We start from the raw sequence: 27983 nt of genomic DNA, 5'->3' as shown, positions 1-27983 counted from the left end.
TATACAGAGTATTTGGTTCGATATATAGAAAATATATTTTTAAATATATTTCCATTTCCGATGTGTATGTACATAACTATTAAGTTTTAACAAAATCGATGGTCTCGCCAGAGTGCAATTCAGAATGTGACGAAAATATTTAAATTATTTCTTGAACGAAAAAATAATTTTGTTTTATGGTAACTCCCTAAAAGTCACATTGACTAAGAATAGGCTGTTATTTCTAAATCACAGACAGATTTTAATTTTATTTATTTCTATAGACGTATAGACAAACCTGAACGGCATAGATATAGGTGAACTTTAAGTTGTTGTAACGTTTGATAAACTCCTATAAAGTGGTAACAAATTTTCGTGCGTCTTCGTTTACTGCTGGGCTAAGGCCTCCTCTCCCTCTGAGGAGGTATGGAGCATATTCCACCACGCTGCTCCAATGCGGGTTGGTGGAATACACATGTGGCAGAATTTCGTTGAAATTAGACACATGCAGGTTTCCTCACGATGTTTTCCTTCATCTTCGCCGAGCAGGAGATGAATTATAAACACAAATTAAGAACATGAAAATTCAGTGGTGCTTGTCTGGGTTTGAACCCGAAATCATCGGTTAAGATGAACGCGTTCTAACCACTGGGCCATCTCGGCTCTTTTGATTGACTCTATATAAATTGATAATAAAACCAGCTGAATTTCTTGCGCTCGTTCTTCTTCTTGACAAACAATAAATAAGTGTAATGCTTCTATATTGAATGAAGGTTGTTTACCGAAATTCACTTTTTATAATATGCAATAGGATTAAAATCGTCGTTTTGCCTCTTTTAATATTCTTAGGTTTCGGTATACAATTCATGTATGATAAGCCGCATTAATCAAATTTGGAATCTGACCTAAACATATATACTTCAAAACTTTCATCAAATAAGTAAAACGGAAAAATAGTTTGATTCAATCACGTCTTTTATTAGAGTTAAAGAAAAATATAAAAGAAAATACATTTTAAATTACAGCTCTTTGCGTTTTTTTTTCTTTTTTGGTGCTACGTCATCTGCACTAACGTCAATTGTTTCGGAATTCTCGACATGTTTCGATTTGTTTTTTCTCTTTTTATTCGAATTATCAACATTTTCATCTTCATTTAATTTATTGTCGGAATTTCCATTGAATTCATCGAAATTTTCTGTTAAATGATGCGTTTTGTCTTTCTTTTTCTTCTTTTTTGTTTTCACGGGCTCTTCGTTGTTATCAGTTATAGTGGTTTCATTAACATCATCTTTGTGGATTTCAATATTATATTTTTTACTTGCCTTTTTTGTCCAACGTTCTTCATTTGTTATATCAGCTGAAAATTCCTCATTAGTTTTTCTTTTTTTCTTCTTCTTAGTTTCAGTAGTTTCATTTATATTTTCTGGCTCGTTAGTGTACACAGTGTTCTCCTGGTTTTCTATTAAATCTATTGTCGATTCTGTATTGGATTTTCGTTTCTTCTTCTTTTTCGTTATTTCATTGCTATCATTTAAACTATCAGAATCCTTAATTTCTATATCTTCACGCTTTACAACTCGTTGTTCAGATGTTGATGCTTCTTCATTGATTTTCTTTTTTTTCTTCGTTTCTACATCATTATATTCCTCATTCAGCGCAGACATGATTTCAGTATTACCTACGTTATCATCATTTGACATTTCTAAAACATCCTTCTTTTTCTTCTTACGCTTTTCTATTCCTTTTGGTTCATCTTCATTTTGCATATCAGCCTCTTCTTCGATATTTGAGATAAGACCATCAGTATTTTCTACTTTAATTTTCTTTTTCTTCTTCTTTTTATTATTATCCTTTTCTTCTGTTTCAACTTCCGAGAGCATATCTTCGTTTTTCATTTTATTGTGATTTTTCGCCTCTACTGCACTTTCCTGTGACTTTTCCATATCTTTAGGATCTCTGTCTAAGACTGCTAAGAAAAAGCCGGTAGTGAAATCTGAATTTGGAACAGCATATAGACATCTTGTTCCCATGCTGCCATACATTCCGGAACCGAAATTATTCCATTGACCCTTTAGAAGTTCTTTCACATCTTGCACTCGCCATTTGGCTCTCGAAGTTTTAACGACGTTTGTTATGACCCTTTCATTTTCTTCGGGAAATAGTGAACAAGTACTGTATACTATTCGTTTTGCGTTTGGAAACGAATTCATTGCGTGCTTTAAGAACTTTTCTTGGAGTGAAGTTAGTCTAGCTAATCTTGTGTCCTCGATATAGTTGTGTACATGGAGATCCATACCTAAGAAGAAAAGTATAGCAAATGTACTTTATTTTACACCATAAAATATCACATAATTAATTAAACATGTACTTATTCCATTGAGTAATTTAAGTTATGTAGTATGTCTTATAGAAATCTAGTTTATGTAGTCATCTGTCACTGTTTAAAAGTTAACCATTGAGGCAAATGATTTTAAGCAAAGTTAGAGTTAATAATATAATATTATATGAATACATAATATAATAAGTAATATTATAAGCTAGATTCTGATCGCTTCGCAAGGCATAAATAGAAACACTATGTCTGAAATGCTGGCACCGTCACCTTTATTTATTTAGCAATAAATAAAGTTAATAATGATATTTTAATTAATTAAGTATTCTCCATTGGCGCCAATATTTGCGACGTATATAAAGTTTATAAATTATCCGCTACTAAGTCTATCATTTTTGTTAGTATAAAAAAATAACTAATGAACTCATGACCTGGACAGGTTCAACTGTGTCGAAAATTCAAATATATGATTACAGTTTAAAAACAAAACAGTTTTTTTTTTATTCCACATATATTTGACCTTTATCAGCAAATCGAGCGTGATAGATTTAAATACACAATTTTCTCCTCATTTATCTATTAGTAAGTTAGAACACTTAATTTTTTTTCAGCTTACCTGATCCTGAACAACTAGGATCCAGAAGAATGTATTCAACATCGTCACAATCACCTCTTCTTATTTCTAGCGAGTCTTTATGTAGGGTCTCTACGCATTTTGAACCCGTTCTCTCCACAAAATCACAAAGAGTTTTGTATCTGTCTTCATTTCTTTCGACGGCGTAAATTTTACCCTGTTAAATAAAATAAAATTAAAAAAGACCATATGGATTACAGGTAGTTCCTTTTGTATTATTATATTGTCGTATATAACGGCAATTTATGTAATAATGCAATTATTCTTGATAAATTTTAAGGACTTTAACAAAGTTCGGTATTCATTAAAGGAAACTGACTGGACAATGTGGTATGCCAAAGTACGTATTATCTACTATATACTTTGTATTGATATTTGTTAGTTGGAAAGCAAAGTAATTTTGTAATTATGGCGGCGCATTGTCTTTCAGTCATAGAGTACACCAACCATATGGTGTTGCCAGACTACCTACCATAGTTAAATAAAATGCAACAATTATTTACCTGATTTCTTAAATACGCCGCCAATTGGGTAGTTTTCATACCGGGAGCTGCACACATGTCTAACACCGTGCTTCCTGTTGGCGGCGCCAAGAGATGCACTGCGAGAGCCGTGGCCTAAACGTAGGTTAATTCATGATTAAGATAATCACGTAATATACGCCATTAACAAATAAAAAAATGAAAGCATATTGAAAAACTCATTTATGTTCAATCCTAAAAAATACAACTTAAACTAAACCTTAACTGTGATGTCGGATTAAAATAAGACTAAAAATCAAAATAAATAGACTTTTACTAAAGCATGTTAGTTTACAAATTATGAAAATAGTAAGCAATATTTTATAGATACTAGTGTTTGCCCAGTCAATATAAAAAAAAATCTATCAACTGATCTAAACTCTAATATAAATGATAGTAAATAAGTCTGTTTCCAATTTCCATTTTTGATAACACTGAAGCTCGTAAATAGCTACCAAACAAAACCACTACTTGTCAAATGATTATCATAAGAAAATAGAAGAGAAAAAGACACTGAACTGTTTTTTCTTATGCTTAGCCTGTTTACTAATAGATCATTATAATAACTTACCTTATCTTGCAATATAATTTGATTTTCCAAATACAAATCATGTTCATGTAGTTTGGTTCCAGGTGCAAATACAAACATGGTCTTGATGTGATAATCTTGAGTAAAGTCATATTCTGTTAGACTTTGAATTTGCTGCAAATAATCATCGTACGTTCCTGATGTGCATCTGATGAACTTGTAGCCTTCATCTTGAAAGGTCCTGATCGCATCTGAAGTCGCTAACAGGTTTGTATTTATTCTCACATAGCGAGGTCTGCGAACAACTGAACAAGTAATAATTAGTAATATCTACCATTGTGCTCTACTAATATACATATATTTTTTTGTTATCTATATAATATTTATTTTAACTCATAAAGAACAAAAAGATTGTTTGTGTACAGGACATGGTTAACATCACAGAATAGAAAAACTGTATCCTACTATTACTCATTTCAAAGTTAAAAAACTTAAGATGGCTTCAAAATACTTGAATACATTTGATAAAAATGTGTATCGGTCTACACCAAGTACTGCATCTCATACAGTTAAAACTTTTTAGATTATATTGGAATTTCTGATAGTACCATACATACAATAGATGATACATTCACAAGTTGTATCAGACACTTAGCTATAAATATAATAAAGAGGTATTGCAATGCATACAGAGTTTTAGCTAGTAAGTTATAAATCCACCGAGTATTTAATTTATTCTGTTTCACTATTTATTATGGTTTTATGATATAAACTAGTTTTATTTCATTTTCTAAATATATTTATCTACTAAATAAAAGAGGTTATTATAAATAAACTATTTATTTGCACTTAAATACATACTTTGTGATACAAAGACATTTTTTGGTAGTAATACTGAACAAAAGTGCAGCGGAATGTTTAAGACACTGAAACATGATCAATCCTGTTTCACATTTAATGAACTTTTTTCTGGCTCAGTTATTGGTTTATAATCATGTTGATCAATTTCATTGCCATGCTCATCATACTCTTTTTCATGATAGGCTTTATAGGCATAAAGACATATTATTATATTCACTACAACTACTGCTGAAACAACAGACCAGCAAGTTCGTACAAATGTGTCTACAGGATAGTAGTCAGTTAGCATGTGACGAACACCAAAGAATGCTACAAATGGCAATGTGAACATGGCAACACTGTACAAAAATAAATTTGCCAATGCCAAAGCAGCCATCCGTGTTTGTTTCGGTATCAGAGGACCCTCTTTATTTTCAGCCATTGTGCTGTACTATATTGCAGAATTAATCTGTAAAAGAAAAAAAATATATATTACCTTTAGATTTCAAGTCATCCTGTTGTTCTGGTATGATTTTTTCTAACTGCTCTTTATAAGACAATATTGTTAGCTCAGGTTTGCTTTTTCCCGGCAATGCCTTTTTTCCATAAAGCAATTCGGCGGCTAAAACTTTTGCCAGCCAAGGATCTAAACGCGGTTCTTTTGTCAAAATTTCACAAGTCTCAAAAATCTTTTCTATATCGACAGCATGTTTAATAGTTTCTGTTATGAGGGCGTAAAGCACATTAGTTCTCTGCAAATACATATAATTTATACAATTTTCCCTTCAAACTTTAATATATATTAAGTTTTATTTATATTTTAATACATATACTTACAAAATGCCTAAGTTTTTCGTCGTACAATAAAGTTTTGACACTGCCACCTTCTGTATAAGCTTTTTTAAAAATATTTGCCGCTACTTTATAATGTCTGGGAACTTTAACTGAATGCTCAAACATTTTATGCAAAATACATAACTTCGCTATAACCTTCAATGACAAATCTAAAGTCCTAAATATCCAAAATTTAAAATTTTTATCACGAGTTATATGTCATTGATATTTTTTTCGACATTGCCATCATTTAGGTTAAGATTCATTCGAGTTAAATTCTCAATAAAATAATAAAAAAACTAATATTTAATTCTAAAACCATTTTGAGTATTAACAACATTAAAGGAAAGTTTTTCCTTTGTAATAAGATTTGGTAACATAATAAATTCAAAAATAAAATAGTACAATATTATTTCTTAATTGAATTAGTCTTAACTTATTTCATAAATTAACGATTATTATTATGTATTTAAATTATAATGAAATTTCAATATTATGATTATTTATTGATCTACTCATATCGGTAATAACAGTTGTATATAGTAAGACCATTACAATATTTACGTCAAAAAGATAAACGTGTAGAGATAGCATTAGTAGTCAATAACAGATTCGGAAGAAAATATTTGTTTGTTACCATAAGCAATTCATTCAACTTTTTTCACAATAAGTACCTGCCGTAGATGTTGCACGTAATCTTTAATCTTTATTTACAATTTCTCAGAAACATATTTGAGTGATTTTATTGGATCGTGTCATATTATAAATTATGTAAACATTTAATAAAGAGGTAATTAGAGAAAGTGTGTTTATGACATTTTAATCGATGTTGTTTGTGTAATATCATTGACAGTTTCTTTTCGAATGGCGATTTGTCCCCTAATCAAAATACCAGGAAATGCTATGATTCAACATCATAGTTTTAATTTAAATGACTAATGTTTACCGCATAAATTTTTCAGTTAAAAATAACAAGGCGGTTGCTATGTGAGTCGTTTATCAATGAAAGTTTTAAGATGTTGTATACCTCAACAATATTTGTGTGAACTGGTAGAATAATACCAAAACAATGGTTCCCGCACCGAGTTGTCCATATACGTGGGATTATTGGTCGGCCACGCCGTCCGATTATGTTGAGTTAACATGCCTGATGCCAAATTCTATATACCTCCCTGTGACAGTCAGTTGGGATGCAACTCTTCAAGATATTAAGGAGGTTAGTAGAAGTAGTTGTCGATTTGATCAACATGACTCATGATGCATGTCAACACATTGTTTCCTTTGCTCCAGAGAACTAGGTCAAACTATTGTGTAATGTGTACAGAGATAACTTGACTTTTAATATTTAGAAAGTAGATAATTAAGTTTGTTTTCCTATTATCAAGCCTCTTATGGCTGTAAAGAAATGAGTTAGCTGTAAAAGCTGTTAAGAAAATAAATAAAAGGATTGTTAATAAAATGTAGCACATGTTGTCATTGATTTTTTTACTTTATGTCTAAGTTTAAGTGAAAAATGATATTGTTTATTTATGACATCAAATGTTTTTAGGTACAAATAATGAAAATAGTTTTGTTCCTTATGTAATTTCTAAAAAAATATTGTTTGATAATTATAAATATTAAGATACAATATTTTTATTGAAAAAAATAAAATCAACACAATGGGACAGAGAAATATCTAAATGAATTAAACTTTTAGGAGTTATGGGACTTGGCGGGGAAGCAGCCTCTGTTTGGGATGCTGCATGAGATGTCTGGCTATGTATTCCAATTCATAAATTCCTTAGCGGTTCCGGAAGAGGTAGACGATGAAAACAAGAGGGTCCGTGATATTAGGCCTGTGTTTGGGGTGCTCATGATAATTGAGCGATCCATCAAGAGGCCCGGGGAACACTTATTGAATACACAGATCAGTCATTTAATTGGAAAAGGTAGGGATATTTTAAATTTTCGCAAATTCATGATTACATAAAACTTTATTCAAGTTAATTTGTTTGGTTAAACATAAAATATAGTTAGCAGTAACCATTAATATATCTTGAAATATATATAGCTTGGAATGATTAATTCATTTAAAAAAAATATATGATTGAAATGAATTAGTTATTATGTTCACTTATGACTTTTTAAATGACAGTGTTTAAAAATTTTTTTCAGGTTTAAATGAATTTGATAGTTTAAGAAGTTCGGAAGTCAACGACTTTCGGATGCGAATGAGATATTTAGCTGAGGAGAGTCTAATAAAAAGAGCTCAAAGTACACAATTAGAAAGATTAAGATATCATTGTCCACCGAGATTAGCTGATCATCCTACCGTTCCCACCACCTTAATTAGCCACCTTAATAATAACTGTTTTATACTCGTCACTAAAGTAGCGAATACAGAGGTAAGAGATTTCATATCATGCTAATAATATAAAGAAGGCAGGTAAGTTTTATTTGTTTCCATAATAGTTCTTATTATTAATGCACATAGATTTAAAATGGCCTGAGGGTAAGATGTTAAGCAACCAGTCAGTGTTAGTATGTATATATATAATCGAAATATACTAACAGGCTTTAGTGATACATTTTTACATTACATTAACAGCCTGTAAATTTCCAACTGCTGGGCTAAGGCCTCCTCTCCTTTTGAGGAAAAGGTTTTTGGAGCATATTCCACCATGCTGCTACAAATGCGGGTTGGTGGAATTCACATGTGGCGGAATTTCGTTGAAATTAGACACATGCAGGTTTCCTGACGATGTTTTCCTTCACCGCCGAGCACGAGATGAATTATAAACACAAATTAAGCACATGAAAATTCAGTGGTGCCTGCCTGGGTTTGAACCCGAAATCCGAAATCATCGGTTAAGATGCACGCGTTCTAACCACTGGGCCGTCTCGACTCAATTATGTGATAAATGCTATTTAAACTATTATTTACATATTTATATTTCATGAGAAAATATACTGTGGGAAGTTTTATAAGTGAATTTTCGAAAGATCACTTGCATATTATAACAGAGTTATTATTTACTAGAAGATAACATTTCATATGTAAATCTATTGTTTGTTTATTTCAACTCTTACTTTCATTGGAGGCTCAGTCTGTACGCACCTTAATTGAAAACTTTATAAAGCTTCCATACAAAAAACAAATTCTTAAAAATGTTAATAATTACATAAAATATAAAGTTATGTACAATAAAATAAAAAATAAAAGATTTCAAATAAAAATCAGGGACTATATTCTATGTAATAACTTTTTTAGTATGTAATGCTAGTCAACATTTGATTCTTCGTCATCATGATGCTGTTCTTCCAATATTTCTTCTTCATTAATCTCACCATCTTCTATCCATTGTTTAATAAGTTCCTTAGCTTCAGTCCTGTTTTTAGGCAATTAATAATAAACTATTAATTTTCAAGAAAGGTTCTAAAAGTTGCCTACGCAAAATGATCAAAGAAGGTTTAACCTTTAGTGTAGTTAGACATAAAGAAACTTCCATATAACATCAATGGAAGCCAGAAAATAATTTATATATTTTAGCATTTACCTCTCTTCTGGTGTAATGGTTCCTTTGTTAAGCCTCTTAAGCTTTGGAAGTGAAGCAAGAACTTCTATTCTTAATTGTTCATCTTCTTCTTCGACACCTACTTCTGCGTCCTCTTCGCCTATTCCACCCATGTAAGGGCAACCCCTTACGACAAGAGTATCTAGCGCGGGTAGTACCTTTAGAAAGAAATTACGACCTTTTTGGAATGGCAAACTATCAAAATGTCGCTTATATATAGATTATCTTTTTTATTTATTAGTTGTGGAAATATTGAATAGCAAGTATCAAGTCAAAATTGCTTATGGTTATAATGTCATAAATCACAACTAATTAAAGAACATAAAAATACATTTTTTATAAAATTCACGAGAAACGTAATCAATATCCATTTTTAGATTCTTACGTTAATCAAGAGTACACTAACCCGTAACTTTTTAATTTGTTTTAAAGTTGAAACTTTGCAGTTGCGCAAATTTACGTATTGTAATTTCTTTAATTCGGGGTCGAATCCGCTTAAGATCCTTATCGGATTGTTTCTCACGTGCAAAACTCTTAGATTCGGCAATTTTTCTATACCATTTAGACTGGTAATTTTGTTTCCAGCTAAATATAAACTGTCTAAGTTTGGAAAATCAAAATTCGAGATATCTTCGATCAGGTTGTATCGAAAATCTAAACATTTTATATTTGGCATACTAAGTAGATCTACTCTTCTAATTTTGTTGTAGCCAACTTCTAATGTGCATAGCTCTGGTTGGAAAACATCACGCACTGAAGTTAATTTATTGTTATTCATAATGATCACTTGCATGTACTTCGTCTTTTTCAAACCAGCCGAGTTTAGAAGATTCTTATCAGCATGAATTAGAAGAAGAAATGGTAGTTCTGTGACAACTTGTAGGTTTTCTAAAGTCAAATTGTTGTTGGATACATCAACGAATTGTAAATGTTGGAACGATTTAATCGCGCTGATATTTGTTAAACTCATCCCAGTACATACGGCCTTTAGATACGTGTAGCTGTAAAATTAAATAGTACACTTATACGTATTATCGTAACGTACTTTATCCATTTAATAAATTATATTCGTTTTTGTAAGCGATTTATCAGGTTGATGTCACCACATCAGCCTCAGTACTGTCGCAATATCTAATAAATATGATCAAAATTCATATAAAATGTACATTGTAGTTCGTTTTTCAAAAGAAAACGAAGGATAAAATACAAGAAGAGATTTCTTCCATCATACCCATGAAGATATAAATGTAGGTAGAATTAAAGAAAAGTACAAAAAGTTCTTATTCAGACAATTTAAATATAAGCATTACAGTTAATAAATCAGCTAAAAAACTTTGATTTATATATTTAAAAGACGTCGACAAATATAAATAAGTAGGCTAATGACTGGATATATTCTTTTAATATCTTAAGAGCCAGTTAGTTAGTAGTCATTTCTAGAAATACTTGATTTCAACAAATGAATACTAATAAAGAAATTAGAAAAGTTGGAAAAAATCGGAACCACCCATCGCCTTCAGCTGTTTTGCCAAGCAGAGTCAGACGAACGCTTATTTCGGATCGATTAAGCTTCCTCTCTGGATATGGCAAAGCATTGGGAACTATTTCTTTTTGCTCTTCTTCTGCTACAGCCTCAGCTAATTGTTCGAAATGTAAAGATTCTTCTATCTCCTGCTCAACTCCATCTACATCTTGTTGAAGCTTATAATGTGATTTGAGCATTTTTCTTAAAACGATTTATAATTGGTTTAACCAAAATGATATTATCGAGAAATAATGAGATTTATTTTAATTATACAATTATTGAATTATTTATAAATTAGGTGACAATATCATTACATAGCCTAGCAATATAATCACTGACGTATGACATTACTGTATAAAAAATAGTTCGAAGCCAGTGTCGTTTATAAATACAGATAATTCAGAAGGAGGTCCAATGTCGCAGATTAGAGGTTTTGAATAAATTCTTTAATAAATTAAATTGGCTTATATAGTTATATGATAACAATTTATTGATTCGATATATAATATGAAAAAAAAATATTAAACTTACTAAATTAAATAATTAGCGCTATAATTTTTTTCAAAATTGTTTTCCGTAATGTGATAAAGGAAGCAGTATATTCATTAAACGTGACAAAGATATAAGAACTTGGTTGCGTTACCAGAAAATAATCGAATTCGAATCTTTCTGTCAAAACTAATATCAAGTATGTCGTTTATTTCAGTTTTCCTTTACATCAAACGTGCCAGTTGGCTTAACGCCTCAACAGCATATAGAAACAATACTAAGAAAAAAGGCTAACTCGTTGAACATGCGTGGAGAACATCCGCGTAACTATGTGCTCAAGGTGAGGAAAGATTTTTAATTTTTCAAAGTTTGCTTAGTACAATAGTCTATATATTTTAAACTAGTTGTCACCCTCGGCTTCGCCTGCGTTTGGTATTTGTCGTCAGGTGTAAGGCATAATAAATAGCCAATGTCCTTCCATAGGGTTCAACCTTGCTTCATACCAAATTTCATCAAATTCGGTTTAGTGGTTTGGCCGCGAAATAGCAACAGAAATTCAGACAGACTGAGTTATTTCCGCATTTATAATTTTAGTATAGATAAAGTTTTATTAATTGCATTGTCGGTATGAAACTTTGAAACTTTTGTTACCCTATTCTCGTTGCCCTCCTACCTCCTAGTTTATTAGCAGGGCAGCAGATGAGGTTCTGGGTTCAAATACCAGATCGTTACAATAAAACAGAATTTAATTTTCTAGAAGCAGTTTAATTCCTCTTTTCTTGCTGTCTATAAAATATATGTATAACATATTTTATTCTAAATGTGTATTACGTTTGGCTGCAGGTCTGCGGGCGGGAAGAGTACCTGCTGGGCGACCACCCCCTTATACAGTTCCTTTATATACAAGAGATGCTATCACGAGATGGTGTCCCTCAAGTCATGACTGTCAGTATGGATAAAATAGCCGGTGAGTTATGTTATATTGAAGTAAATATATAAACATGCCATAGTTGACACTTAACTGATTTTGTCTCACTAATTAATATGCAGCCTTTTCTATTGGATAGACTAAATATGCATAAAACTTAATAAAATAATCAGGGCACGATAACTCGATTGGTATTAGTTATATTAGTTCCTTGGGGATAATACACTAAAAATGTTTTATTGTCCTAGAAATATGATTGACCTAATTAAAAATCAAATCTAATTTAACCTTGATTCCAAAAAGTAATTGTTGAAAATCATAATTAAGTCCAAACAATATCAATGCCACGTCGTAATAATTGGGATTGATCAAAACAATTCGTATAAGAACTAAATGACAAAAGACATTTTGTATTTGACTTCCAATGGTAACAAAATGAAGTGATATACTGATTGTGTATAATCATATGCTTGTAGTTGCTTGTGAGTTTCAATATTATTCACTATCCGAGCGACGGCGACTTGCCTCAGAACAATCTAACACAATAAGGAAAAAGAAGAACTACGAGTCGTCATGGAAGATTGAGAGAAATTATTCCTGTATGGTACAAACGGTCGGTGGACTCAACGTTGATCCTGGCAGACTCGTTGAGGTAACATATTATTCCTTATATATTTTGATGTCTTTATTCTATATGTTATTCATTCCTAAACATAAGTTATCACAGAAAAACTTTGCTGTTCTATTTTTAAATTTAAGTATAATGTCCATAATGTACCATTGCTGGCCTAAGGCCCCATCTCCTTTCAAAGAGTATGTTTCGAGGTTATTTCAACAAACTGCTCCAGTAAAAATAGTTGGTAATTTCAATCCAAAAACTGCAGTTATCCTCATAATTAATTACTAACACATAATAATTACATGAAAATTTAGTGCACAATGACTACCACCGGTTTTTTCTGTATTCTGCGGCTAAGACTAACGTGTTCTAGTTATCATATTGACAATAATTCTTTAATTATAAAATAAATTAAAGCATTTGTTTAAATAAATCCAATGTTAATTACCATGAATATTTTAAAAAAACGTAGAACTATTAAAATAAATATTGTGGATTTAAATCCTTAGAAATATTATCATAATAGTTGTAGGGGATAAATTTTATATTTTTTTTATTTTAAAGGTTGTTTGCCAAGCTGGTATCTACCACGGAGGCAAGTCGTTGTGCGAGCCACAGAAGACCCGATTAGCAGTTGTTTCGAAAGAGGGTGAAGCACAGTGGGATGAAGAACTTCAGTTTCCGATCAAAGTATGTAATGTTCCACGAATGGCGAGGCTTTGTTTCGTCATATATGAGATATCCAAAGCCAAGAATAAAAGAAGAGGGAAAGACGCGAATAAGGTAAATACATAAAAATATTAAAAGAGACAATTAAATTAAATTGTTTTAAAAATATATTGTATAGTTCCAAGTATTCTTTTATTAAAATAAGTTGCCTAGTTTCTAATTTTCTAGTATTATTCAAATCATCTGGGGAGATACTCAATAATTACACTTTATTAAGTCGTATTTATTCCATAAATCTAGTATGCACTGAGTCCAGATATCTACATCAATAATGTTCTATTAAAGTTCTTAATTACTACTTTGTATTGCAGGACGCCATAAACAGGTTGGCTTGGGCAAACACAATGATTTTCGACTACAAGGAACAACTCCGTACGGACGGAGTGACCCTGTTCATGTGGACACACGTCGCCGACGAGACGCAGGGGGACGACCTGTTGTTACACCCGCTGGGTACTGTGGTCTCCAACCCCAATATTGATTCCTGTGCTGCTCTTCAAGTACGCTTCTCTAAGTGAGTGGAAGGTGGAATATGGTATCACTTATGTACCATCGCCCTTAAATGAAAGTAATAATACTGAACACCCTGTAAATGTTTCACATCATCCTGTTCTTTTGAGGAAAAATTTTGGAACTCATACTCAGCTAGCTGAACATTTTTCATTTGTTTTGGATATTAAACTTGTGGAATATTTATTAAACTGTCATCAGTTCTTATTATTATTATTAAAATTTCATAATATTTGTGTTAGTCCATTAACGGACGAAAAATATATAAGGTACATGGTAACTGATGAGTGGTAAATAAGAAAATTGAGAATTAATAGAATAAAAATTATAGTAACTTTATTCAATAGTATGTTATAGAAGTTTTTTGAATTGTTGTAAATTAATAAAACTTTATATGAATCATAAGTAATCAATGGTATTATGTTTTTCAGCTACGACTGTCAGTACCCAATATTATTTCCCAAGCAAGAGGCAGTGAAAGCGTACGCGGATCAACTGGAGAACAATTCCCCGGACGTGATGGCGCGACTGAGCGAGGACTTTGAGAAACTTCGAGCTACCGCCGAGAAGGATCCTATGTATGAGATGCACGAACAGGAAAAGAAAGATATTTGGGCGTCAAGGTAAGAACTAATATATAATATATGATAGCGGTTTTCTTGATCTTTTTTCAAAACTCTTTGTCTTAAATTTGGTGCCAGACAGATGTTTCATGAACATTCTTCTAAATATGTTGTCCATGATATCATCTAAACTTCCGCCCCCCAGGGAGTACTTCCGCGAGCTGGCCCCGGAGCTGCTGCCCAAGCTGCTGTCGTGCGTGGAGTGGACGGAGCGCTCGGAGGCGGCGCGCGTGGCCCGCTCGCTGGCGTCGTGGCCCATGCTGCGCGTGGAGTCGGCGCTGGAGCTGCTGGACTACGCCTACGCCGATGCCGCCGTGCGAGGGTTCGCTGTCGAGTGCCTCGCCAAGATCAGGTACTGGCTATACGCCCAAGAGGTGATCACCTCAACCGGTCGACCCCTTGGGAGACCAACTAACTGCGCAGAATTAACTATTTTTGGTGCGAATCTATAATTATTATCATAGTTGGTTTAAATATCTCGATCAAACATCGCGTCAATTCAATGCACAAGTTGTTTATTTTACTTTAGGAAAGACTATAGACTGTTTTATGACACTGTAAGAAAAGACATGTCACATTTTTGCGGCCGGCTATATGCCTGATATTAATTCTCCTTTGGAATGCTTTTGATGGTTGCGCTGGTTACCTGCAACTATAGGGGTCGTTGAGTCTATGCAGACGGTATTGGACGATGCGTAAATACTTTCCTTCACCTCGACGTGCACTGCCTTTCATTGGAAGTAGAGCTGATTTCTCATTAGAGACTTATACCTAGGTTATTGTTCAATGGGTGACATGGGTTTAACTGACTGACAATGTTGCGTTATTGCCATGGAGCTGCTTAATTTAACTGAAAAATTACAATTACCGGCTCTAGCGCCGTAACTTAAATAGCCACTTTAATAATATATTTCTCATTACAGCGACGAAGATCTCCTGCTATATCTATTGCAACTGGTCCAAGCTTTGAAACATGAGTCGTATCTAATGTGCGATCTGGCCGTGTTTCTGTTGCAACGAGCGTTCAATAACATGACCATCGGACATTATCTCTTCTGGCATTTAAGGTAATATTTTTATATTGCAATAATATATAATATAACATGATAGACAAGTATGCCAGCTAAAATATTATTAATTTGAATGTCTAGTATTGTTAAATATGTATTATAACAAAATATAGTAAGTTTCTAAGTCATTTAATACTTATTTTCATTATCAGATCTGAGATGCACGTGCCGTCGGTGTCGGTACGCTTCGGTTTGGTACTGGAAGCGTACTGTCGCGGCTGTCAAGACCACATCAACAGCCTCATGCGGCAGATCACCTGCCTGGATAAGCTCAAATGTGAGTTCAGAAGAATTTTAAACTATTGAACTGTATCACTGTAGTAACAAGAATCAAACGTGCTTTCTTAGTTTGCAGCAAATGCGCTAGTGTTTATAATGATATTAAATATTACGTTTTCCGATTCCGAGGAATGCTCAAAATATCATATCTTCATATAATATATCAACGTTCCAATTTAGATAAATGAAGTTAATGATAAACCTTCAATACTGCCAATAGTTTAAATTGTCTGTGCGATCGCGTGCGCAGGGGCGAGCCAGTGCGTGCGCAAGAAGAAGGAGATCTCCAAGGCGCGCGCGGCGCTGCAGCAGCACCTGCAGGAGCAGCACTGCGTCGAGACGCTCTGCGACTTCGTGTCGCCGCTCACGCCCAGCCTCGTCTGCAAGAGGATCAAGTGCGTCGCCCCGACATTTTTACACTACCCATGTCCACGAGCGGACCGCTTATTGACTCGTGGTCCATTCGTCAGTCTATGAGAACAAAGCAAAAAAAAATACCATAATTAAACCTTATATTATAATTCAAATTAATAATGACGAACTTATTTATTTAGGCCTGAGAGATGTCGAGTCATGGACAGCAAGATGCGTCCCCTTTTACTCGAATTCGAAAACGTCGACCCGACGGGATCCGACGTCCGCATTATCTTAAAGATTGGAGATGATCTCCGACAGGACATGTTCACGCTGCAAATGTTGAGGATCATGGACAGGTTGTGGAAGAATGCGGGATATGATTTTAGGTAATTTTATGTTTATATATATTATAGTGGTTTATGGGCCATTATTTCATCCAATCCATAGTGTATACAATGTTTACGCTTTAGTACACCTAGACAAGACGCAATTGATAAATAGGCTTCAAATGGACCAAATTGTCGCGACTTCTATTATTCTTATAGAAGTTATCGACGATTAAATATCGATTACATCTAGTCCTGCGTCCCTGGCTTCTCGTTTTACGTTAGTTTTATGCGATGTAAATGTTTCTAGACTGAACCCGTACAACTGCATCTCGATGGAGTACGCAGTGGGTATGATCGAGGTGGTCGACGAGGCGGAGACGGTCGCCAACATACAGAAGCAGAGCGCGCTGTTCAATGCAGCCTCCACCATCTCCAAGGCCAACCTGTTCCGTGAGTGTCACAACTTCACCCTACTAGACTAAAATTATCTGCGAGAGTATCTCTGTCCTGCTTTCACGCCCTACATTCTATATTAGTTTATGCGATGGAGAATCTTGTGCGACGATCTTTTGTGATTGCTTAAATTGCAATGGAGTGTCATTGGAAATGATAACCATTTTGTAATCAGATTTTTTACAATTCAGTATAAAATTTAGAAAACATATTACACTTACAAAAAAATATTCTTTATTTATTTATTTAATAGTACTTTTATACATTTTGATATTTAGAATGACAATTTTTATGTAACTTCAGTTTGCAAAGATGAGAACGAACGGATAAAATGTGATCATATTTATCGTAAAATAACACACCGTCCTGATTACAGAATGGCTCCGCAAGCAGAACCCCAGCGAGGAGTCGTTCAACAAGGCGGTGGAGGAGTTCACCATGAGTTGTGCGGGGTACTGCGTGGCGACCTACGTGCTGGGCATCGCGGACAGGCATCCCGACAACATCATGGTCAAGAAGAGCGGACAGGTACCTGACGCTGCTACCGCTACGTGCTTCACTTTCATTCTGCTTCCAAATCTCCGATAACAACATCGATTACTTTCAACACGATATTTTACATTTATTAAGGAATACATAGTGGGTACCGTTGATCATTCAGATCTGACTTTTAAAGATGATTTCAATTCAAGGTCGAAGATTATCGAATTGTTGACATCTTTACTCTTCCTTTAATTAAAACACAAATATAATAATTATAAAAACACAAAATCGTACTTGGGGGTGGCACTAACGGCTCGGTCCGGCAGCTGTTCCACATCGACTTCGGGCACTTCCTGGGGCACTTCAAGCAGAAGTACGGCTTCAAGCGCGAGCGCGTCCCGTTCGTGCTGACGCACGACTTCATCCACGTCATCAACAAGGGGCAGCGCGGCGGCGTGCACGAGCAGCTCGACTTCAAGATCTTCCGCGACCTCTGCGAGACGGTACGCCTTGCTCGGACTTTGCTCTGGTCTGAAGTGACGTCATAATTCCCAGGGTTGGTGGCGCATTGCCACAGTAAGAGATGGTTAATATTTCTTACAGTTCCGATGCGCGGTGGTGCATGATATGATGTAGGCTTAAAGGACAAAGGCTTTTTTATGCTCAATACCAGACGACCGACTTCTAAAACGCGGTCGATCAAATTCAAACTAGTTAATAATAAAAATAATGTTATAAAAAATATGGTCTGTTATATTAAGCTCTGGACGGTCTGCAGCAGAATATCAATTCATAACAGCCTCATGAATCGTTGGACTAGTATACGAAACAGTATGCACATACTAAGGCTGAAAATAACCTCATAAGGTCATTTTTACCAAAATGTTTTCTGGTGGTATCATAATTTTACAAAATATTGTATCGCAACCGATTTTGTTTAATACTGTAATACATGTATATTTTTTAATTGGTCAGGCGTTCAAAATTCTGCGGAAGCACGGACATCTCATCCTATCGCTGTTTTCAATGATGATCTCCACCGGCCTGCCGGAACTTAGTTCGGAAAAGGATTTACAGTACCTTAGAGAAACTTTGGTGAGTTCTCGTTCCATACTATTTTACTATGTAATTTACTGGCAAATATAACAAGATTAGGCATATTATTAATAATATAAAATAAATAACAAATAAAGTTTATCTTCATATTTTAAGTGATTAAAGTATTAATTTATATTTTCTTAATAATATCAAACCTATATCCTGAAGGTAATGGACCTCTCCGAAGAGAAAGCGATGGAGCATTTTAGACTGAAATTCATCGAAGCCGTCAAGAACTCATGGACGGCCTCCTTCAACTGGGCGCTTCATAACTTCGACAAGAACAACTGACAGTGACCCGTCAGTAGGCGGCTCAAACGGCAGCCGTCTAAACACACCCCGCAAACACTTTAAAGAGTGAGCCTTATTCTATATACATTAAGGTACAAATTCGAATGACTGTGCGATAAACTATATTCGAATACTAAACACCATATAAACTCTTTGAATAGTGAATCTTACTCTTTAAACAAAGTTTCAGATTTGATAGTCTGTACAAGCAGTGCGTGTTCGACGTTTGATTCGAAATTTAAACGCCCCGATCGAAATGATATTGTTATGGTTGAAATTTAATTCGAACAAAAGTGTGTGTTAATTTTGAATTTGGAATACCGTAGGAGTCTGTATAAGGTATACGTTGATATCGAAAATGTATAAGACCGTGAATAGGAAAAAATATTATACGCTAAGGTTCAAATTGCAAGTCAGTGCGCGTCAGGTCCGAGTTTGGGCCTCGTAAATGAACTTCAGTGACCGTTATGGACTCTATAACTATATACATTAGGCTTATTATCGGATATCACAATATAGGCATTTCGCTTGGTTTTAATATAATATTGTAGATGTAATCTTATGCGAATTTAATCATGTTGATAAATCTATAACTAATATTGTTGAGTATGATACAATGTTACCGAATTTTCTAGCGTATTAGAATAATGACATAGTAACATTATCACTGAATTGTGATATTTGACATCGTATTGTGGTATTTTGTATCTGTGAGACATATTTATTTCAATATTTGTGATTATTCATTAAATAAATTTCTAATGTACGGAATTATATTAAGATTGCCAATAAATAAAAAAACTACACAGATTATAAAACACCAGAGAACAAAGTAAAAATAAATTAACGATTCATTACACATACATACTAAAAACTATATTTAAATTAATAAATAAAAATTACCTATTGTGAAATGATATAAATTAAATTAATCATGTAATGTGATTATTTAATCTGTATTTGTCTAAGTATATATAGTATATACACATTTTTGGTCTTATCGTGCGGTAAATTAGTTTTGCATAGTTTGGAAAGTATTCCATTTGAAGATCAATAGCGTCATTTAGTATAATTGTAACGGTTTATAGCGCATCTATAGCATATCTTTATATAAAAATGTGGTCACGTGAAGTATATGGATCATTGTAAGATGGGCATCGAGCTGCGACGGTCATTTTGGCTGTGATATAAACGCGGTTTGTCGAGAGGTGTCTGTTTCCATTTATTTAAATAGATCAATTCATAAAAGTGTTTCGTTGACGGTATTGTACATTCATGCAAGATTAGTAATAAATATGGGCAAGATCGTGTCCTTGAATGTGTAGGAGTATGTTTGCTCTACTTTGAAGACGCGGTTATTCACTTCATTGTATCGCGTGTAAGCATTTAAATTAAAATCGATGAAGGTACTTGCAGATTGAAATCCGAATGAATCGGCACGAGCCTAGAAGTGAGGTTTTAGAAAGACTGATTATTTAGCGCTGGGATTAGGTTGGGCGAGTGCGATTCGAAATGTACAATGGAAACAGATCGTTAGAATTTTCGCAATATATCTTATTAAAAATTAATTTTAAGATATTCGTATGTAAGTGATTTTGGTTCGTAAATTATATTTATATGGAATGTTTAACCGTCGCTGCTCTGCCCTCTCATTCTAGCATGTTATTTAGGCAAATGCTCTCATTCTTAATATGTTAAGTAGCGTATGTTATTGTGATAGTATTAAAGACTCGCTGGTGATCAATTGTGTGAGCAGGACGCCGCATATGACGCGCTCTGTTGCACGTGCGGGTATCGTGGACCGCGATAGGGACGATCCACGCTCATATCGATGTATTTTATTATAAAGAGGGAGGCACTTCAAAAGCTGCGACATAACTAAGATGTTATTTTTAATAATATTTTTAAAAAACCGCAGTACAAATGATATTTATCAATACAAACGCAAGGACGTTACGTCATCCTGCGTAAGTCAAAGTTTATATTCAATATAGAAGCATTACACTACGTTATTGATATTAAAAAATTCATCACCGATTCGAAAAATAATAACCTCGAACCTGACAAGAACCGATGAAAGAAACTTGAATACTTTACAAATAATTTAATATTGCCAGGTTTACAAATAAAATACTTTAATACGTGGTAACAAAGGGCATTTAAGATTGACGTTATGACGCAACGTTCTTCAAGATCAAAGGAGTGCAACTACAGAGTTGTAGAGTAACATTTCTTATGCTGTGTCCCCGAGCAGCGAGTCTCTTCTACTATTGTAGCTTTTCAAAACGAATCCTGTTAAGGTTAAAACTTATAGATAACATAGTTGTAGCAGTATTATATCTTAAACGTTTAGGATCATATTTTTTTTGTTTGTAAGTTTTTTTTTTTAATAACTTCAGGCTACCTCATGGTGTCGTGTACTGAACCACTTGTTACGATACTTAGCTTGTATTTAACGATAGTTGGAATTTAATTTAGCACTCGTGTTTAATACGAATATATTTATTACTCAATTCCTTTGAATTTCTAAATTTATATCGAATTTTATGTGTTTTTTATAGATACCAGAATTGAGGATGTTCTTTATTAAAATTTATATTATTTTTCTTCTTAATTTAATAACTGATTTTCATGAGTCTAATCTTGTGTTGTTTTTTAGCAGCGTTATAATGCATTTAAATACATAAGAGAAACGTGTAATCTGTAGTAGAGTAAAATATAACAGCCTGTTAGTTTCCCACTGCTGGGCTAAGAACTCTTCTCTTGACCATATCCTTATACCACCTTTGTTACTCCAATGCGTGTTTGATACAAACACTTGCAGAATTTTTTTCACCATAAAGCACAAACTGTAGCATTAGAACTGAGTGGAGCTAGATTTCACTTGTGTTGTGTTGTGTTGTGGTGTGTTGTGGAGTAAGTTCTAAACCTCCCAGTGAAGAGAGGATCTAACATTTAGACCCGAGCCTATGTTTATTCAAACTCACTTTCACACTAATAATATTAGAAGGACTGATCTTAGAATACCTTTAAACAGTATATTTTGAAATAGGACTATTTAAATTAGTTTTGATCGAGCGTGAGTTTTCTTTATGAATGTAGTGGTTCCTTGTTTCGATGCATTTATTTGAAAGATCTCTTGCTTTAATAATTAAATCAATATAGTTTGTTTTTGACTTCATTCTTTTAGTTGGTGAGATGAGCCCGTTCCAATTATGAATTTATTTTAATTGTAAACAAATTAATAATTTTAATATTCAAATTTATGATTTAAAAGTTGACACTCTTTGTCCGATTAATCCTGTTTGTTTAAAAATTAACGTTCTTTTTCTGTATTTTTTTTCGATCGTATTATATTACAGATATATCATTAATTTATGAATTTTATAGATACCAAAGTAATAGCGAATATGTTAAAAATAGAATAAATGCGGTTGGTTCGACGTGTTGGTTACAGATATGTGAGACGGCCGTGGTCAGTCTGACATAATTGTATCAAATTCATACATTTTTTAAAGTTCATACATTAATATTTATATACAAAGTAATTAAAATGCTTCTGTTGGAATATTTTGTTTTGGAAAAATATGAATTACTTGAAGCTATATTTCCTGATTGAATTTCATTAAAAAGTAAAGTAGCAGCCTTCTTATGTACCAGTGCTTGGCAAATAGTTTCTAAACGTCTGTGTGGTCGTTTTTTGTCTACATTTTAGACAACTTCTAATGACACACATGCTCTATACAGTTTAAAAACGTCTTAAGAACCATCTGACTGAATAGGCGAATGGTTGTTCATTTATGGTCCGAATTTGGCAATCAAAATGCTGGAGTTTTTCAGTTGTCTGATCTACTTATTACCGGTTTGCCGTTTGACGCGACGCGTGGTTCCATTTTTTAAATTGACCATTTCAATTTACTAGTACTAATTTCCTTGAACGCTTTTAGAATTTGCATTTTTATATTTAGATACAAAAATCTTAACACGTATTTTCAAGACATATTACTTCACGAATTCTGGATGAATTATCAAAAACCTTTTCTTACAGTTCACCTACTTGAAATAAAAATCTAGACGTTTCTAAACCTACAGGCTTTAGGCTCTGAATGTCAGTCAGTCAGTCATGAGAGATGTGATGTGACGATAATGTAATTAACTTTTTTAACATTTAATTAAAACGGTATATTTAAGAGCCCACTTATATCTCTACAAAGCGTGCATTTAATGTTATCAGTCATGTCTGCGACAGAGATAATACTTGTAATGTTTACAAATATTATGTGTTTTGAAATAGGCCTTAAACTGAGCGGGACATATGGGCACAGATCAAATATTAAACAAAAATAATAAAATTGCATTGAAAGATTATACAAAAATAATAAATGTTTAATATTAGTATTAATACGAAACTATACGAGTTTCGTATAGTTTTTACTCATTTTAACAGTTAATATTTATGTTGTATTTATATTATTATTATTCTTGAACGAATTAGAAATGGCAAAGGCACCAGGACAAAAGGTTTACTTAAAATTTTAAACCATTGGTAATATTATATTCAGCCTAATGTAATCAAAATAAATTTATTAAAATATGCACTTGTATAAGCTAGTTAGCACTTCTAGCACTATTGAATCGTGTTTTTTTTTTTTTAATCGAATTCGATTGTTCCGCGAATAGCCGACAAGAAACTCGGTAGTTACTATTTGCATGATTACACGAGTCTTAATCTTAATGATTTAAATTAATAATGAACTCGTGCTTATCTTAAAATTACAAGGTCCAGAGACATGTTCGTAAATTGTATTTAATATACATTTAATTTCATAACCTACAAATGGTAAAGATTGTTGACGAAGTCGAGGAAAAGAACAACGTTGTGCGAGCTCGGCCTTATGACAGTATTTAAGTTTGACCGTTTGTCTCTTTCTAACCTAATAAATTAACGTATGTGCTTGAAAGCGATAGAATGTGGTGGAGCGAAGTACTAAATAAATGTTTTATGGTATTATGAAAGTTATGTGTAGATTAGGCAGGTTTTTTTGTAATAGAGAACAATGATAACGACGGTTCAAAAGCGGCCATAAGAGCATTCTTGAATAAAGTACAGTACAGTTGTATTTGAATACAATTTAAAATGAACAATACCAGAAACTGTAAATTTGAAATACATAAGTTATTAATATTATAGAGCCGAAGAGTTTGTTTGTTTGGTTGAACGCGCCAATCTTAGGAACTACTGATTAAAAAATATTTCAATGTTAGACAGTCCATATATCGAGAACGGTATAGCATTTATAACGCCACGCTATGACCAATAGGAGCAGAGTATCAATGAACCATATATCAAAACGGGGGAAAATTATTCTTTTTGAAAGCTTTCGTTGCGTGCGCTGTGTGAGTGAAATCGAAACGAGCAGCAGTTGGTAATAAAATTGCCGATATCACAATAAAAATTAAAAAATTGTATAGTCTAGACTCTAGATTATAATTACATTACATTATTTGTATTTCAATAACAGAAAAAACTTAAATTAATGTTGAAAAACTTAATGATTTTAAACTTGTGATGTCATCATTACTTCGATTTTTTTTAATACTTTAATGACTATTTCAATAACAAAAATCATTAGGTTTAATTAGATTTCGCAATATTATGAAAGGTTCATTGTAGGTATATAAAATGTGTTGAGGTAAATGAATAGCTGTCGTCGAAGGTTGTATTTAGTGTCGATGTTGAAGCGTAAGAACGTTAGCGTCGTAATAACTCAGTACTTGACAAAAACGACCATCACAGTGATGAATGCTTAATTATGGTACTTTGGTTGCTTCTAGTTTAATCATTTCATGTTACTTAAATATTAAAAATCCTAAAAATATTTGAACTTGACTGTTGTACACGTTGCGCAGTCGGTTGCGGAAGTTGAAACTTTTCTCATAACCACAAAAAAAAGACAAAAGCGCATCTAAGATGTTTTTGATGAACAAATGACTGTTTAATTATAAGTTTAACCATTTATGTACTTCTGCTAGTGAGATGAGACTCATTAGTTCTGTTTATAGTTACGTTAAAGATTTATATTTGTTTACGCCATATTTACAAACTCAAGCGTGATAACTACGCTCACGCTGTCTGATTAAATCTTAACAATTGAATGAACTCTCGCGTTCTATTATTAAATTATTTACTTTCTTAAATTTTACTATTTGATATTTGATTGTTTTCGATGTGTAATATAAAACAAATAGTGTATCTGGAGAAAGATAAAAAATACGTCCGAATTGCGTCCCCAATTCTGGTATCTATTTCATATAGTAATTATCTTATTAACATATTTACCATCTAAATATAGTTATGCAGACATCAATGTCTAAACTCGAGATGTGCGTACGTGCCTCAAAACATCGTTACATAGTACTTATGCACAACAAATTTTGATCTCGACTCTTGTAGAGTGACTAACGGGGAGATGTTACCTCACTCAACATAAAGCAAAAAGTGTTCATATACGGGTTTCGGGCGGCTTGGTCACATCTCGAGTTGATACAAACTATCTCCAAACATCAATCGTTATAACAAATGTATTCGGTAAATAGTCATAACTCAATTCTTCCTATGCAGTGCTAAATAACCTAAAAATTACGTTTAAGTACACGAACCGTATGTGCAATGTAAATACTGGTTTATTTATGTATAAAATTTGCGGCACGTGAGCGCTTGTTGTAGTCGTTGATATATACATGGCTTCGAAAAATATATATTTGACAGCCTCGTTACATATAACTGAATTAAAAAAATGTTATTTTTTTTAAAAGCTTTTTCCACATTTAGGAAAATGGGACAATATTATGCAGCCAATAAAATAAAATTAACAGGTAATGAAATAAAAATGTTCGTCATTCGTATCGATCGCAACATTCGTTTTTATTTTATGAAGTTTTTTTTTTTTAATTAATATTTTGTGATTAGATGAATATTATGTTGTTGTTTTGTCACTATTGTTTTAAATATTCTGGCATAACGGCTGTCAACATTTAATTATAAATTAGTTCCGTGTAATGAAGCTACTTATGTTATTTGTTTATTTTTTACGTATTACAATGAATATTTTAGTTTGAAAGTGTATTTTATGTACGTTGTGAATATCTCGGTATGAATAGCATGATTCCAATATAAAATATCCAGCTTTTGTAAGAAATATTCACCAAATATTACTATTGAAAGTGTATGTCTCGTGAAATAGTTCGTAAGATTTATGTTGTGTAAAGACATCGGATTATATACATTTGCATATTAAGTCAGCATAAGCGTGAGACAGTTTTTTTTTTTAAATATATTCTTGTACGAGGTGACTCAAATAGTTGATCACGTTTCAATTTAAAAATAGATTTTATTTCTGCACCTTTTTTTTTGTTTCTGTATATATAAGCTATGTTACCTTGTAAACGTATAGAATCCAATGTTTAGTTATGAATTAGAATGGGCCACCACTCTCATTCATAACATATATATTGATAAGGCATTTTATTATTAAGGTTCATAAAACATTTCAAGTCTACATACAATAGTTCCTTTGTCATGTGTCATTTGTAATCATACGAGTATCGAAAGAAATAAAGGATATTCTTAAAAATATTGTATAAATAATTTACCGAATAATTATTTGCTATCTCAAATATGATTTTTTTTTTGAATAAACATTTACATACTTACCTGTGCTTTTATTTTATTTTTTAATTTACTATTAAATAATTGTTTGGAATAAATTTCTTAATAATATTTTTAAATAAGGAAATACGTCGGAATGTATTTTATAAGTCAAATAAATTTAGATGCTTTTAGTGCGATACGTCTTCTGCTCTTATCATTTATAAGATCGTCAAACGGAAAAATTAAGCGTAAAATATAATAAATTAAACTAAATATGTCATTTAAATGTGTGAATTGTGGCGAGAAATGTTGAGACTGTTATATTTGTAGAGTACGGTCACAGTACCGGGCGTACCGTCTAGCGTTACACATCACTTGACAGACGCGCGCACCGTCTTTCCCGCCAAATAAAATATTACCATAAACACGTGTGTGACTTTTTTAAACAGAATAGTGTTATCATGTTTGTGATATATTAAAAATATTTTTATTTTTTTTTCGAATTTATTTTTAAAAAAGTTATTCAAAATGACTGCCGGAGGTGAGGAGCATGAGCCTCTGATTTCTTCGTCTGTTGATAATCAACGTGTGACTTACAGCAATTCACCCCAGGTAATTAGAAATATTTATTGTCCGTCTGATATAGTATTTTTATATTTAATTGAAAATTTCCTATTTTATATTTATTTATAAAATTTCACAACGAAGGGCGATCAAAATATTTATTTAACTTATGATATTTAAGTAGATACTATTTTTTTAAGATAATAAAGTAAATAGTATTAAATAACGCCTAAAAATAAATTAAACGTATACACTTAAAATAATTAAAAAGCTATTTAATTAAATCGAATAATTTAATGCGTATTAATGGAATATTTTTTTAGTATTTCAAAAGGATAAGGGAAATGAACATTCATCATTGGAAAGGTACTATGTACAAAATCTATTCCCAAAAAAGGCTGAATATTAACCACGTGCTATATAGTTTTATAAAATAATTTTACTTTCAATTATTTGACTTCCATTGGTCGAAATTCGTTTAAATTATAAAATGCTAAGGAACGTTTTCTGATCCAGACGAAATGTAAACCGGTTCAACTCTGCTCTGTCTTATGGTAATTTTTCATTTAGCTCTAACTTGGGATCCTTTTTTTAATACTCATACTTAATGCAAATCATTTATTAACTATGAGATTATCGGACATCCTTTTAACTTATATTCGATGTTCTAATATTTGTCTATTTAATTATCTATATCATTAATGATTTTTAATAATACATTATTATTAGAACGTCACATTAAAAAATGGGTAATATTAT

The 27983-nt window shown here is 32.7% G+C and overlaps 4 protein-coding genes across 4 annotated transcripts in view; 2 read left to right on the top strand and 2 right to left on the bottom strand.

The window, feature by feature from the left end:
* Positions 1-959: 959 nt before the first annotated feature.
* Positions 960-5934, bottom strand: Nsun5 (Nop2/Sun-like domain containing protein 5). Its single transcript, XM_026645812.2, has 6 exons — positions 5673-5934; positions 5332-5587; positions 4038-4300; positions 3449-3562; positions 2928-3102; positions 960-2275 (listed from the first exon to the last, which is right to left on the bottom strand). The coding sequence occupies exons 1-6, from the start codon at positions 5793-5795 to the stop codon at positions 999-1001; spliced, it is 2208 nt and encodes a 735-aa protein (XP_026501597.2). The 5' UTR covers positions 5796-5934; the 3' UTR covers positions 960-998.
* A 229-nt stretch (positions 5935-6163) lies between these two features.
* LOC113404786 (phosphatidylinositol 4,5-bisphosphate 3-kinase catalytic subunit delta isoform) lies at positions 6164-19397 on the top strand. Its single transcript, XM_026645810.2, has 20 exons — positions 6164-6459; positions 6632-6885; positions 7369-7600; positions 7827-8056; positions 11458-11580; positions 12084-12207; positions 12645-12820; positions 13352-13570; positions 13828-14030; positions 14458-14649; positions 14795-15001; positions 15573-15716; positions 15872-15996; positions 16249-16393; positions 16553-16741; positions 16992-17134; positions 17514-17665; positions 17947-18123; positions 18596-18715; positions 18887-19397. Exons 2-20 carry the CDS (start codon positions 6739-6741, stop codon positions 19007-19009), a joined length of 3171 nt encoding a protein of 1056 aa, XP_026501595.1. The 5' UTR covers positions 6164-6459; positions 6632-6738; the 3' UTR covers positions 19010-19397.
* LOC113404790 (leucine-rich repeat-containing protein 23-like) lies at positions 8917-10960 on the bottom strand. Its single transcript, XM_026645815.2, has 4 exons — positions 10734-10960; positions 9633-10227; positions 9209-9384; positions 8917-9040 (listed from the first exon to the last, which is right to left on the bottom strand). The coding sequence occupies exons 1-4, from the start codon at positions 10946-10948 to the stop codon at positions 8932-8934; spliced, it is 1095 nt and encodes a 364-aa protein (XP_026501600.2). The 5' UTR covers positions 10949-10960; the 3' UTR covers positions 8917-8931.
* A 7589-nt stretch (positions 19398-26986) lies between the features above and the next one.
* Positions 26987-27983, top strand: part of LOC113404788 (protein white) — a 30947-nt gene continuing 29950 nt past the window's right edge. The window contains exon 1 of the mRNA XM_026645813.2: positions 26987-27272. Coding sequence (XP_026501598.1) covers positions 27189-27272 — 84 coding nt within the window. The 5' untranslated portion in view covers positions 26987-27188. The remainder of the gene's footprint in view (positions 27273-27983) is intronic.

This window comes from Vanessa tameamea, chromosome 8, assembly GCF_037043105.1.
Source record: "Vanessa tameamea isolate UH-Manoa-2023 chromosome 8, ilVanTame1 primary haplotype, whole genome shotgun sequence".
NCBI classification, from domain to species: Eukaryota; Metazoa; Arthropoda; class Insecta; order Lepidoptera; family Nymphalidae; genus Vanessa; species Vanessa tameamea.
This window is presented reverse-complemented; position numbering and strand designations above follow the sequence as displayed.